The 14,361-nt window shown below is 48.2% G+C and overlaps 1 protein-coding gene and 1 long non-coding RNA gene across 3 annotated transcripts in view; one reads left to right on the top strand and one right to left on the bottom strand.

Annotated features, from left to right (window-relative positions):
• LOC107052858 overlaps positions 1–14,361 on the bottom strand; it is a 97,376-nt gene that overhangs the window by 34,158 nt on the left and 48,857 nt on the right. Inside the window, exons 3-4 of one of the 2 annotated variants that reach the window (XR_005858754.1) lie at positions 3,609–3,769; positions 2,210–2,373 (exon numbers count right to left, since the gene is read on the bottom strand). This is a non-coding gene — a long non-coding RNA (uncharacterized LOC107052858). Of the gene's footprint in view, positions 1–1,908; positions 2,374–3,608; positions 3,770–14,361 lie in introns of those variants that run through there. The other variant, XR_005858755.1, reaches the window with a different exon arrangement.
• The window catches only part of ISM1 (isthmin 1), a 40,866-nt gene continuing 27,314 nt past the window's right edge, over positions 810–14,361 (top strand). Inside the window, exons 1-2 of the mRNA XM_015283525.4 lie at positions 810–967; positions 1,439–1,902. Coding sequence (XP_015139011.2) covers positions 958–967; positions 1,439–1,902 — 474 coding nt within the window. The 5' untranslated portion in view covers positions 810–957. The remainder of the gene's footprint in view (positions 968–1,438; positions 1,903–14,361) is intronic.

Raw genomic sequence — 14,361 nt, 5'->3', positions numbered from 1 at the left:
GGCCAAGGGAGACAGGGCGCGGTGTGCTGCAGGCGGGATCCCACCTTGTGCCTTGGCCACAGCTGGCACCATGCTCTGGAAGTGCATCTCCCCCTCGCTTCGCAGCGGAACTGCTGGGGATGTCACTCCCAGGCTGAAAACATTTGGGGTGGGGACTGCTCCTTCTGCTTTTGGCCATTCTGGCACCAGCTCGATCTCCCAGCTGCCACGCACAGCCCTCTGCTGCTCACTCACACAGGCCCCACTTGCACAGATCCTTGCTTTTTACACGTCACAGTCTGAACTGTAGAAGAACGACCACAAAGATCCCCAATGTCCCATTTTTGGTGAGGTGACTTTCTATCTCTTTCACGTTTCTTTGAGCTGTGCTCTCATTACAGTGACCTGCAGCACTCAGGAAGAGGTTTGGCTCTTCCACATCGGACACCACAGTACACCGACCCACAGCAGGCAGTCACCTCACCCCCATTTCCACTGAACCGTTATCATTTCTTCTCAAACACAACTTCACTGTAAACTTGGGGGCCTCCCACCTGAGACACAGCGTTTGTTCCGCTGTGCTTCTACAGCCAGCAAGGAGCAAAGCTGTGCCTCCTGCAAGGGGATGCAGAGGCGGCATTCCCCGCAGCCCGGAGCTCCGCGCAAGGTGCAGCGAGTGCCCGGCCCGGGGGGCTCGGGGATGGGAGGGGGACGGCAGGCAGCGGCGGAGCTGCGGAGAGAGAGAAGGGAAAGGGGGGGAGCGAGCACGGGGGAGGACAGCAGGGGAGGGAGGCAGGGCACTATAAAAGCATCCGCCGCACACCTCTCCCGGCGCAGAGCGAGGGGGTGAGAAAGTTGGTGCGGGAGCAGCAGCGGCAGCGGGACGAGAGCCGACCGCCCGCCCGCACACACGCACGCACGGTGGCAGGAGAGAGTGCGGCGCTGCCCCTGCCCAGCCCTAGGAGACAGAGAGAAGGGATGGAGCCAGGTACCCAGCTCCCATCGAGGGCAGCCGGCTGAGCCTCCCGCAGTCCCGCGGCCCGGGGAGCCCTCAGCGAGGAGGAGGAGGAAGGAGAGGAGGAGGAGGAGGAGGAAGAGGAGAGGGTGGGGGGGCTGCCCCTCATTGCCCCCCTCTCGCCGGGAGGGGCCGGGCCGGGAGCCGCGGGGCGCCCTGACGGAGGGAGGGAGGGAGGGAGGGACGGGGGGAGCGGCGGGGCGGGCGAGGACACGGCGGCGGGGGGGCAGCTCCGGGGCCACCCCCATCCCCTCGCGAGGGGGGAGCCGAGAGCCCCCCGCTCTCTCCTCCCCTCGGGGCTTCCCCGCCATGTGAGAGCCGCCCCCCGCCTCTCCTCCCTCCCGCGCACACACGCATACACACGCGCGCGGCTCCCGGCTCCCCCCGGCCCCGCGGCCCGCTCGCTCCGTCCCTCCGACGGCCCACGGTGCCTCTGGCTTGCAGGGCTGCTCGCGGAGACGCCGCCTGCCCGCGGCCCCGCCGCTACCTGCCGCCCGCCGCGGGGCAGCCACGGGATTCCCGCCGCCGCCTCCGCCGCGTCCCGCCCCGACGTGGCTCCGCCGTGGTGTGGCGGCCCCCGCTGCTGCTGCTGCTGCTGCTGCTGCTGCCGCCGCTGCCCCGCCGACGCCGAGAGCGGCGCGGTCCCGGCGGCCGACCCCGGGGCTGCTCCGGCGGCGGCGGCGGCTCCGGCGGCGGCGGCCGCGGCTCCTCCTCCTCCTCCGCCTCCTCCTCGGCCGCCGCCGCCGCGGGGCCCTAAAGCCGCCCGGCTCAAGAGGATGGTGCGGCTGGCGGCGGAGCTGCTGCTGCTGCTGGGGCTGCTCCTGCTCACCTTGCACATCACCGTGCTGCGCGGCGGCGGCGGAGAGCCGCAGGGCCCCGCGGGCGCCGCCAACCACAGCCAGCGGCAGGTGAGTGCCGTCCGGGGGGGAGCGCACCTGTCCCGGCCGCGGCGCAGAGAAGGCGGAGCCGCCGCCGGGCGCGCTGGGGCGGCAGCGGGCGTCGCACCCGCGATGCGTGCGGGGCTGCGTGGGGCGTCCCGCCCGCGGCGGTCGGGGTGCGGCGCTGGGAACGGGGAGTACGGCCGCCCCGGGGGTTATCGGGACGCGGGCGAGGGGCGGAGGGCGCGGGATGCCTGCGGCTGATGGGGAGCGGGGCTGGGGACGGCCCGCCTGTCCGTCCCAGCCTCCCGTTCCCGTGGAACCGACAGCGAGTTACCTCGGCGAGAGATGAAGGACTTTAGGTTCCGCGTCCGGCGATTCTGTTTTTATGCAGAGTCCCGTTTTGTAGCCGTGCGGAGAGGCGGTGGTGCGGGGCCGTCCGGGCGCCGAGGCAGGGCTGCGCGTCGCTGGTCAGGTGCAGCGGTTCTTGAGCTCCGTATCCTGGAGTTAGAACAGAAACAGCCACCAAACCACGTGAGAAGCTGACAGAAAACGTGTAATCATCACCGGCATAAATTCACGCGACGCCCCCCGGTACCATCTTAGACGAAGGGAAGCATCGGCAGAGCGCATCTTTATAAACGTGAGGAGGAGGTGCTGGAGACCCCCCGTATCCGTGGGCTCAGCCCCCCCCCCCCGGTGCGGTCCCCTGCCGAGCCAAGCTCCTGTGGGGGGTCTCACCGCCTGCCAGGGCCCACTGTGATGCCCCTCTGCAGCTGTAGCACTGGCCTGGCCCTACGGGACGTTTTTGTTTATTATCTTCAAGATTTCTGTTAATAACATTTTACAAATGATGTTTTCTTTCCTCACGGGTGCTCAGAACGCCTTTTTAAAAGGATGCTCCTTGGAAAATGAGGAGAGGTTTTTTAAGAGGTGTTTGCTATCATTAGGATAACCCTAAATTTGCCTTTTCTTACCGGGGTTGTAACAGTGAGGGAAACAGCTGGGCTGTGTGCACCGCATCCCTGAGGAGCCCTTCTCAGAGTGCTTTTGTGGAGTTAAGGTGATAGAGGAGGAAAATCGGACAGTTAGCTCAGGGCGTTGTCATTCCGCCTTGGCCGTCTCATCCAAATCTGTAGATTGTCAGCTTGGAGCATTTTTTCTGTCCAGTTACTTCATTTGTACAGAAAACTGAGGGAAGTGTGTGCCTTTCGGCACCGTGATGGCTTTAGCAGTTTGTATTTTGCCATTGGTAGAATTGAAATTTCTATCTACTTCCCAGCGGAATGGATTCTGCAGCTTCGTATCTGGGAGAGCACGTCTGTGCAACACATCTCGGGAGGGAGGCACACCGCTGCGGGTGATGGGCAGGGCAGACCACAGCCTGTCCGCTTCTTCTTGGGTTAGGGCTGCCAGGGACTCCTCCGCCAGCTGGAAAGCCCGGTAACGTGCCTCAGAAGGGGGAGCTCTGGCAGGCAGACGTATGGCAGCACGGGGCGGGAGGGGAACTTTGCATGGGTGTCTCTGGGTCCGGGGCTGAGCACCCCGTGGCTGTGAGCACGGCTCACACCAAAGTGAAACACAAAACAGCAGCGCATTGTGTTCCCGGGTAAAGGGTCAACGAGGAATAAAACCGCACGAAACTGCATTTAGGTTTGTTGGTGTGAGCAAATAGGCACCCCTCCGGTTGTTACCGCTTATACTAAAGAGCCCCAGTGTTGATTTAGAATACATACGGATCTGTGATGCAGTGAACCTCTGTTTCATGTGTACAGCTGGCTGGCTCGTCACGCCGTCCTGCTGGCGGTGCTATCAAAGCGACAGGTGTTCCGTGGGGCTGCGGTTCTGAATAGTCCTATCCTCTGGTTTTCCTTTCTCTTTGTCAGCCTCGGTATGTCTGTGGAAAGAAAAGATTGTGAGAATCCGACCAAATGTCATCGTCCTTTGCTGCACAGATCGTGGCAGTCACAGAGAAGACCGCTCAGTGCAGCAGCTGCTTGGAGAAATGCATTTTGACAGGGCAGATTTCTGCATTAAAATTGTTTGTGTTTATTCCTCGCTAATATCAAAAGGAAGGTATGACGTTTTCAGGCTTCTGCAGTCAGTTTGCACCAATAAAGCAGTCTGAAGTTGGTCCTATGTGTGCGGAAGAAAATCTGACGCGTTGGTCCCAGTTAAAAAAGAAGAACAAGCAGGCAAAATCCTAGCACGTCCCCGAGCCTTTTCCAGAAAGCTGGCTTAGACAGAATCCGTTCTAATTTCAAATGTTGATGGAGATTGAGGTAGTCTGAAATGGGGACCTGTATGTGTGTAGTCAGATTCGTGAGGGAGGAAGGGCTTTTCTTTGTCCCAGCATTGCTCCTACAAGCAATGGAAGGATTGGAGAGAAAACACAAAGGACAGATTTGGATTATTACTTTTTTTTTTTTTTGCCTCCCAATTATGTTTGAAATGCTGATGGATGAAGGAAATCCAGATAGAATTTCCAGCCTGCAATTAAACAAGCTGTTTACCCCGCACTTATTTCTGCTGCCAGTGCCCTTCCCCGCGCTGTCCCTGTTCCTGGCCACCCGGGAGAACGGCCCCACGTGCTCTGCTGGGGCTCTTTGGGTGGATGGGATACAGCCGTGGGTATCCTCACTTTGCTGCTGCAGAAAGAAACAGGCTCTGCATCTGCATCGCTGCGGTTTCGTGCTGCTGCTAACACAGCTTTTATGGTAAACTAACATGAAATGGGAAATGTGTTTCGGTGTTTTCAAGGCTTGCTTTTCCCTGCTGCCCGTGGTACTGGAGGGATCCAGGCAAATCGCAAAATGGTGCCACTCATACAGTGGTGTAATTCAGCTTCTGGCTCCCTCGGTCCAAGCAGGACTCAGGCTGTTTACTTTGGGAGAGTTTTAGGCTGAGCTTTTTAAAGCCTGCTGGAGCTCTGGGGCTTTACGTTTGGTTAACTCTTATAGAAACTGATTGTCTAAATCATCTTTGAAAAAATGTTGATTCAGCTCTTTGCATTCATGTTTTCCAGACCGTCCTTAGCCTACCTAAGATGCCAATAACTGAATGTACATCGTATATTTCATACGAGCACTAAATCATTCTCTGCCTGAAGAGCAGTTCATACTCTGCACAAATGACCTTCAGAGCAGGTGTCCTGTGAGTGAAGCGGGCTGATAGTTGGGAAACCAAGATCTCTTTTGGTGAGGTTGTTACTCATCACAGAGGATGTCCTGGTTTGTGCTTTTTGACAGTTATAGTCCAGTGAGAGATAAAACTTGTCTGTTCTGAGCAGGCTTTCTCTTATAGTTTCTTAGCTAAAGCTCACCCTCACCATTAGCATATGTTCTCCCAGTTAGGCACTAAGCCTTATGAATGACTTACACCATGTGCAGTTCATTCTCTCTTCTCCCAAGGGAGAGAATTATGTGTGCTCTTTAGTGGTTTTGCCAGTGGGCTGTGGCTTGTTCCAGGATCTAGAAGGAAGGAAGGGTGATTAGCTTTACGTGTGCTGCTGCTGCGTTTGTGGAAGCAGAGAAATGGGGGTGAAGGAGCAAGGCTGCTGCTCTGAGCAGAGCATTTGCTGTTGTCCGTGGCTCCTAGGAGAGATTACTCCACATGCCAGTCCTGGCTTCAGGAAAACTCCAGAAAATGTTAAATTGTGTACCTATCCCATTGATTCATTTCCCAGTAAACAAAGGCATTCCTGATGGAAAAGATTTGCTGCACCTTCAGGGTAAGATGTAGCAAGCTTCTTAGTAAGTAGCTAAGACTACTGCAGTAATTTAGAACAAGAATCCAGGAATACTGTATTTAGTTATGGCAGCAAGGAGCAGTGCTAGGCAGGTACACATGTAATTTCCTACGTTAGATTTGACCAGGGTATTTGGATGACACACATTCTGCTGAATATCTCTAGCTCAACAGCTGAAAGTAACTGCACTGCTCACCTTTAGTCTTCAGTGATAAATATTTGGCATGAAATCACAGCATGCATCTCAATTTCTAGAACTATATCTCAGAACAGTTTTCTCGTAGTGCCTTATACAGAAGACTCTACTGAAGTGCTTTATTTCTGTTTTGAGCAAGATTAGGATCATTTTCCCAACTCTTCATAGTATTTTATGGAAGAAAACAAACAAACAAACCAAAACAGTGAGTGTGCATAGTCTTAAAATCATTCTGGGTCTGGAGCAAGAATGGTTAAAGGGAAGCCTGCTGATTGACAGCTCAGAGTCCTACAAATGGATTTAGGTGGCTGACTGACAGTGGTATCAGGAGTGCTATGTTTGAGTCTGGCTCCTGGGAAAGTCCAGAGCCTTACTGATGATACTTGGTGATAATGAGATGTAGAGACAAGACATGTAGAGAACCTGGAAGGAGCTGGGTCAGCAGTACTTCTGTTGGCTCACCTAACCTGGACAATCAGCACCAGTTCACGAGTAGTTTTTATTTTGTGATCACCCTGTAAACAAAAGTCTGTTCTGCACAGGAAGAACACAGCTAGCCTGTCACAGCTGTTACAGCAATATAATGGCAGTACAACAGTGCTGACCCCTACCTGTTACCTGATCGGCGCAAGAACCTCACCACTCCTCCAGCTTATGTTGTCAGTCCCTACTTTCAGCCGCATTTCCCCACTCTATCCTGGCTTACGCCAGCTGTCCACAAAAGCAGGAGGCCCAGGATTGAAGCTCTGCTCTTGGTCTTCATCAGCCCAGCAATTTCACTATCGTTTTGCTGTCAGGCAGGAGCTGGTCACTGTGCGTTCCCCTCTGATTTTAACATGCATGTTACGACCTGCTAATAGGTAACACAGCCCTGGTGCTCAGGGCTTCATCATGCTAAGCTTTTCAACACCTTGCTCGGCTCAGGAATTGTTTTGTTGGGAAGAGATCCATTTAACTCATTCCGGTTATATTAAATGTAAATCGGGAACCTTGTTTGAAATTCGCCAGTTATTTTGTCTCCATTCATACCTGCTACGTCTGTATATTAATGATCATTAATATTCTTAATTGCCTTATTGTTCCACAATGATGAGACACTTCTTTAAGGAGCAATGAATGATGAGGTGGAACTTCTGGCTGTGTTGTGTTGCAGCATCTGAAAACCTTACAGAAAACTTTACAGAAAGTGAAGTGCAGAGACTGCCTGTCACAGACGTGCCCAGCCCTCGCTTCACTGGGGGCACAGGACCTTGTGCTACGAGGCCATTCTTTAGCCATTGTTTGGAAGTGAGGAGGCTGCCTGCTCTCTGCAGAGGTTGTCCTCTGCATCCTTCTTGTTCACACTGAACAGAGATGCTCTGTTGTGTCACAGAACTCGTTTTCCTCTGGGAAGAGCAGTGACCCTCTGGGTAGACCTGGCCACAATGGTAGGAAATTCTTATGCTTACATTCTCCTAAAATCTTGAAATGAATTCATACTTCAGATATATATGCTGACAATTTAGATATTTTCTTACACAAAATTAAACTATAAAATTGAAGCAAACTGGCTTTCATTTGTCTTGAAAGTAGAGTGATAGACAAGATTTAGCAGCTTTGACAGGTCTAAATCCCAGACTTGGTTGCTATGCGACCTTCTGCGTGTTTTACCAGTCCTCACACTAACAAACGCAATGGTACCCAGTTGTGTTTCGTTTGCTCTGTTCGTAGTATTGTTTAGTGCGTTTGGCCTCTTTTTTTCAGTTGCTCTCTGCTTTACACTAATCAACAGCTCTTTGTTCTCTGTAAAAGTTGACCTTTTTTAGCATTATTTTTCAGTGGTAGAAGTTGTAGGTCACTGATGCACTTCTTTTTTTTTTTTCAATTTATTTCTAATCTTAATCCAAACTCTTTGAGGTTTCTTTGTTGTTGCTGTTGCTTGCAAACAATGTGCAGCATCATAGGTCTCCAGGCGTGAATGTAGGCACTGTCACAATGACTAATAAAGTGATAACTTAGAACAGAAAAATAGAAAGTGCTTTAGTAAGTTGCAAAAGGAACTCTTGAATGATGTAGTGATTACTGTTGTACTTGAACACAATTGTGCCTCCAGGATACTGATTTTAAAAGTTTTGAAGGCAAAAAATAAAAATAAAAATAAAAATGCCAGGTTAAATGTCATAGTTGAACGCATACAGATGAGTAATATTTCCAAGAAACAGAGTAGAGCTCACTGATCCATCAGTAAGAGGAGAGCATTTCCAGTGTTTGTGTTTCCTTGTACTTTGAATTTGAAACACCAGAAAAAGAAAGAAAACAAAGTGCAATATAACTTGTTGTTGCAACAAGCAATGGTTGGCCGCAGTGGTCAGTGGTGTGGCGGTGTAATGATTGGTCAGGGCAGCTGGTGTGGGAGGTACTGGACAACAGTGCCTTCATCCTTTTGCCCTTGTTTTACCGTGCTTGGGATAATCGTAGCAGTGGGGCGTATTTTTTGTATTCTTCCCTTCTAGCTGTCAGCAAGATGAAAGCAGGCCTGGAGCTGTTCACCTCTAAACTCCTGCAGACTAATGGCATTTGGGCCCTCTTAATCTTAGGGAGGTGATCATAAAGATGAAAGAGGAAAAATCAAAGATTAAATATTTCTGTCAGCACTCATGATGGGTTCAGACCATGCTGAAAGACAGAAGTTCAAATGTACCTTGACTTTTACACCTCTGTGTTAGTCCTACGTTCTCGATGTGTTTAAACTGACCTTTCATGAAGCAAGAAGAGCCAATGACTTTTGTGAGCTGCAGACCCAGCCAAAGCTCCTTTTGGATTTGAATATTTTACAACTCAGTTTTTCTGAGGAATTGATATGCATGTAACACACATAATCTGGACCTCAATCCATGAAGACGAGCTGGGCTTTGGCTTGTGGTTTTCTTCTGATTGCATGAATTCATTCCTATTCACAGTGTTTCATTGCTAATTTTATACCCACTGAAAAAGTCTTGCACTGTTTTGTCCCACAGTATCTCTTCTTACATGGAATGATTAAAATACTCTTTGTCTTGCAGAGATAAGCTGATCTTGAGATCAGCACTTGTGGCAACACCATTATGAGTACACTGTAAATATCTGTATAAACTGCCCAAATAGTGTGTCCCACCTCTTTATACCACTGCTCTGAAAAAGTCCTCCCTTTCCAAGGGATAGTTACCTAGTCAGTGCTGTTTGTGGACTAAGTTTAACTTCCAGAAAACCTCCTTCAGCTGTCTTGCCTTTGCATTCCTATTGGATTCCATATTCAGGAGCTGAACAATTGGTCAGACACTGTTATCAAGACATCTTTTCTTGTATAAGCCCAGGAAGGCTGAGCGGAAGGTGAGGTCCTTGCAACAGAAGTTGTTCTGTGCTGTAGTCCGTGATGGAAAGAGGAGATGACTGACAGTGGAGTGTAATGTAATGGAAAGAGCAGTGAGGACGGCCCAATGATAATAAGGCTATTTTGGATGTTAGTGTTTTAAAAACGTCAAATACTTTCAATGTCTTTCTTGCCTTAGAAGTAAGTCATCAGCAGCAGATTTTAGTACAAGGAAACCGAAATTATTCCACTAGGAAGTATTTGCCTAAGACTATTAGGGGTGTAACAAAGCATAAATTTGCTTGGTTTTATCTGCCACCTACATATCAGTGTGGGATTTTAAAGTCAGTATGAACATGATCTAATGTTACTAAATAGCTGTTTACTGATGGCCTTTTGCACAGATTACCCAAACAAAAAGGTTCAAAACAAAATCTTCTCATTCTCTTAAGGAAAGTTTATAAAAATAAAGAATAAAGACCAGAGCTAGCTAGCCTGGATTCTGTAAAACCTCAGTGTAATCATCTACTACATCATATGACTTGCTTATGCGGTTTTAACTTGATACTGGGAAATCATTTAGTGTCCATTTAGTGCTACAACAGCAATAAAGCTGTCCCTGCCATTCGTGTCTGCAGATACAACTCTCATCTCAAAGTGTCTTTTGAAATTACCTCAGTAATCAGACAGGAGTTGCTTAAGATGCAGTGCGTACATTGGCGTTTTGTGCAGCTGATTTTAAGAGTCGCTGGACAGAAGAAGTCTGTAAAGGTTCACTGCACAGAGCAGGCTATAACAAAGCAGTTAATGATTCTTGTGACATGAATGCTTCCATTTCGGTTTATTTGAATGACGCTGGCATTCTGTCTTAAATATATCACATTTTATTAGTTTTCGGTTTATTTTGAAACCAACTAGATATTAGGCATGGATATGCATCTTAGCTAAACTATAACCTCACCAGCCCGTGCCTTTTCCACTGCAGAGCGCACAGAGTTTTTCAGAACATGTAACCACAGTGATATTTTTATAAAGGAATGTTCACCTCATGGGATTTTGTTAAGGTGTTCTATTTTTTTTCAAAGTTACAGCTTCACTTTATTGTACATGATGTCCAATAAAAAAGATATATGTCTGTGACTGGACTTTGAAAAAGGGCCATGGTGCCTATTCCATTTAAAGGGAATGAAGTCAAGCAGTAAATTTGCTGGTCGCCCTTTTCATATTGACTGTATCTCGGCCAGCAGTCGGTCTTTGATGTTGCAACAATAGAGCAAAGGCAGAGGAGGAGGAGGATTAGGACCTCCATAATATAAAAACAAGTCTGCATTCATCGTGATTTTTATAGAGCGCACAGTTCAGGTCTATTGGAGGTTCGCAGTATAGACTCAGTCTGCAGAAGAGTGCAGCAATCTTAAAACTTACAGGTGGTTTACAATTCATCCATCCTTACAGTCTCTTCTTAATTTAGAGCTTGGGCTTTAAACATTTAACTTTTTCTTATTCCTTCCTACAGTAAGAAAACAGATGTATGTAAGAATAGAGCTTCTGGAGTATCGTTTTCCTTTACAGGGATTGATTGTAGTGCGATTTATGAAAGGCTAGCTGCAGCATGCCAATAGAGTATCTATTCCTCATCTTGTGCTTCAGAATCCAAGCTTTTAATGGGACAGAATAGAGTGGTTGACATGGATATGCTGAACGTTTGTGAAAATATATTTCAAAAGGGAACCTAGGGTAGTCACGCCATGCCCGTGTCTTTAGATGTCCTGTAACAATAGCGCTGAAGGTTTCACATGAGCTATTTAACCTTAGAGTCCTGGAGCTTTTGGTATGCATTTAAATGGGAGGAGTGCTAGCTCTTGCTCTTGATCAAGACATGCAGAAGGAAAAGGGTCATCCATCTCATGAAAATGCATAAAGTACCAAATTGCACTAAATGCTGATGAGAATAGGTAGGTCTTTAACTGTGGGAAGAGCTTGGAAAGAGTGGAATAATCTGCAGTGCACCACAGTGGTTGTGCATGCAGTGCAGTGGAAGAATGGAGTGTTCCCAGTAATGCAGCAGTGGCAGTAGCAGTGAGCCCTGTGCAAGGGATCAGTGTCAAAAATCCAAAGGCAGCTCTTAAGAGACCATTTGGAGATCTACCAAGTGAAACTGCTTTGCTGCACTCCAATTCCATTGGCTTTTGCTTAAGGCATGATCCTGCAGTGTCTTGATAAGGCAGAACACCTGAATATTTCTCCATCAGACTCCAAGGACATCTGATCCAAAGGAGGAAAGGGAGGAGAAAAGATGCTGATCTGCACATGACAGCTTAGGACTTGATTTAGGGTTGGATCCTGTGCCTTACTGGGTGTTCAGATTGGACCTGTGAGTTCAAACTCGTGAACGAGTCACCACTTGGCAGCTGAGCTGGAGTAGCCCCTTAGATGTCTTATCCTGCCTTCATCCCACTGCAAATATAAGGAGATGTACTTATCTGCAAGGCATGGTGCCTCCAGCCAGAGCTGAGCTAACCAATCCTGCCCAGGGCAGCTGCGTGTTCAGCTGGGCGACTGCGACCCCGGACGAAGCACTTCAATGTATTGGTGAACACTAAATGTACAGCTTTTCAGTAAGGAATCTGTTCTTTTATGTAACATCTACCACAATGGCCATTAAAAAGTAACATCTGGTGCTGAAAATACACACATGGTATTTCTGTGCTCTGCTGTATGTCTCCTTCATCAGGCCCAGATACAGCGGTGTCTTAGCTGTCTCTGCTTTCCCCAGTTTGCCAGCTGATGAAAGCAAACTACGTGAGGCTGAGCCACTATCAGGTGGGAGCTCTGGCGAGTTAGAGGCATCACTAGCATTTAAAAGAGTTTGCCCTTGAGGGATCAATAGCTCTGGAAAAGCAGCTGAAATCCGTCAGTGGCAGTGAATTTGATTCTTGTTCTTCTTTGATCTGACATTCATGGCTTTCTGAATCATGTAAGTCACGGCTGCCTTTCTCACCTACTCCTCCCACTTTCTTCTCCTGTCTCCTAAAAGGACTGTTGTTTTCATATTTATAAGAACACAGCTATTGCAGTCTTAACATCAAAATAAAATGAACTAATTAGTTGCATAACAGAAGACCAAGGGTCCGTTTAGTATTGCCTCTCTGCTTTTCTCTTTTTTCTTTATTCCATTTAAGTCTTTCCACTATAAAATAAAAGATTGCAACTGAGACTGTGCGTTTGCACACATGTAGAATAAGTAGGGAAAAGAGTATACCAATCCCCCAGTAAACGCTGCTGCTGTTGGTAAAAAGAGCTACAATTACATTGTAATCAGGTTATAAACCTCATAGTATTCCCTTGACAATTACTGCAGTTTAGCTGTAAGAGCCATATGAGGAAAGAAGACGTTTATTTATCTCTTTAGCACGGTTAAATAGCTGGAAGCAAGTTCTGTGCCACAGCCAATGAGGAAATGTTCTTCCAACGTGCTCTGTGGTGCGTGTGCTGTATACACTTCAGTCTCTCCCTCTGTGCAGAAGCAGCTCTTTCTCCCTGGGATCTGGGATGGTGTCTAGGGTCACATCTCTGTTCCTCTAGCAGAGGAGGCCAGGACATCTCAAACATGAACTGCTGATCTTTTCTACTTTGCTGCTACCTCTGGCTGCAAGGACTAATCAGAGGGTGATTTGGGGATGCTCCATACAGTTCATTGTCAGTGGTTCCTGGGTGGCGTCAGTCCACAAACAAGTTCGAAAAAATAACACTTATTCCAAGAATAGCTTAGAACTGACTAGTGACTGTAGGGTAGAGGGGAGACAGAAATGAAGATATTTTCTTTTCACGTAAGTATCAGATTCAAAAGCATCTGCCTTGTTCAGTGCGTGTATGGTATTCATTTCCTGTCTGCAGTCTATTGGAATGCCCCCCGAGTCGTTTGAAATTGAAAATCAAGTCATACTTCTTTAATCAGCTCTAGGAAATACCCCCTCCTCTACTATTCTCAGAAAATTTATATATACATGCGTAGAATTTATAATATAAAAAGCCCACATTTCCCTCCAGGGTAGATGCTTTCTCTCTTCTTAAACGGAGAGAAGGGTCTTCACGTAGTCTTGGCGTGGTGCACTGCGTAGCTACTTGCCTGCTCTTCTTCCCCATCATGTCACTGGAGGGAGGCCTTTCTCTTGCGTATCTGCTTTCTCTTCTGCTGTCGTGAGGGCAGTTCACAGAGATGTAGAAAGAGGGCATAATGTCCACTGATGATGACTTGATACAAAAATAAAACCGCTATTTTGCCGCATATGCAGTTGCAATTTATGCTGATGACTTCCAGTTGCTCATGTATCGCTCTCCAAAGCTTTCAGATGGAGAGTCTACAGCTGTACGTGCAGGCTTGAAACAGTGCTGTGCTGTTGGAGCAGAGATGTGTGCGATCCTGAGGCAGCCGCTCAGGTTTCTGCTGCTGTTTTTCTGTAAACTCCTGAGTGCAGTAACAACCCCTTGTAGAGAGTGTTGTGGGGCATACGTGCGGTGCGTAGATATTGAATCTAAACAAGCACTGCCTTTCCTCTGCCTTCACCCTCTAACTTGCATCAAAATGAAAAGCCAGCATTGGTGGGGAAAGCAGCTAGCGGACTTTTTACTAGTCGACTTTACTAGTCGAGTAAATTATCCCGCAGTGGTTCCACGGTGTGTGCTTTGAGCACCAAGACTCCAGTGATTTACCTTTTTTCAGGCACAGGAGGATTGCCAGAAGCACAGGAAACTTTGTGTTTTTGGAATGTAACGCTTGTCTGCTTTCTTGCTTTCCTGTTATTGGCTTTTGCTTGTGTGATGAAGTCATCATGTAACTTTTGGTCCATGGGGACTAAACACTTTCTAGTCTCTAAAAACATCTGCCAGTTAACACAGCCGGACTCATAGACACTTCTGAGAGCACAGGGTGGATATTCAGTGGCATATGAGAAGGAGACGCAGAGGCTGGGAATAACTGTTTTTTGGAAACTAATATCTGAAGGCAACTTTGAACCTTGAAAAAGTCTCAAGTAAGGCTATTCTTTTGGCTAGGGAGAGATGAAAACTTCACTTATTAAAGCTGGTTCACCTAGTGAAATCCTAGCCACAATGATTTAGTGGAAGAAACTCGCAAAAGGACCTAGTTTGAAACCCATGAAAATAATTTCAGATGTATGTTTGTTCTCTTCCATTCCCACTGACTTTGTGTGTGCT

This window comes from Gallus gallus, chromosome 3 (genome assembly GCF_016699485.2).
Source record: "Gallus gallus isolate bGalGal1 chromosome 3, bGalGal1.mat.broiler.GRCg7b, whole genome shotgun sequence".
NCBI classification, from domain to species: domain Eukaryota; kingdom Metazoa; phylum Chordata; class Aves; order Galliformes; family Phasianidae; genus Gallus; species Gallus gallus.
This window is presented reverse-complemented; position numbering and strand designations above follow the sequence as displayed.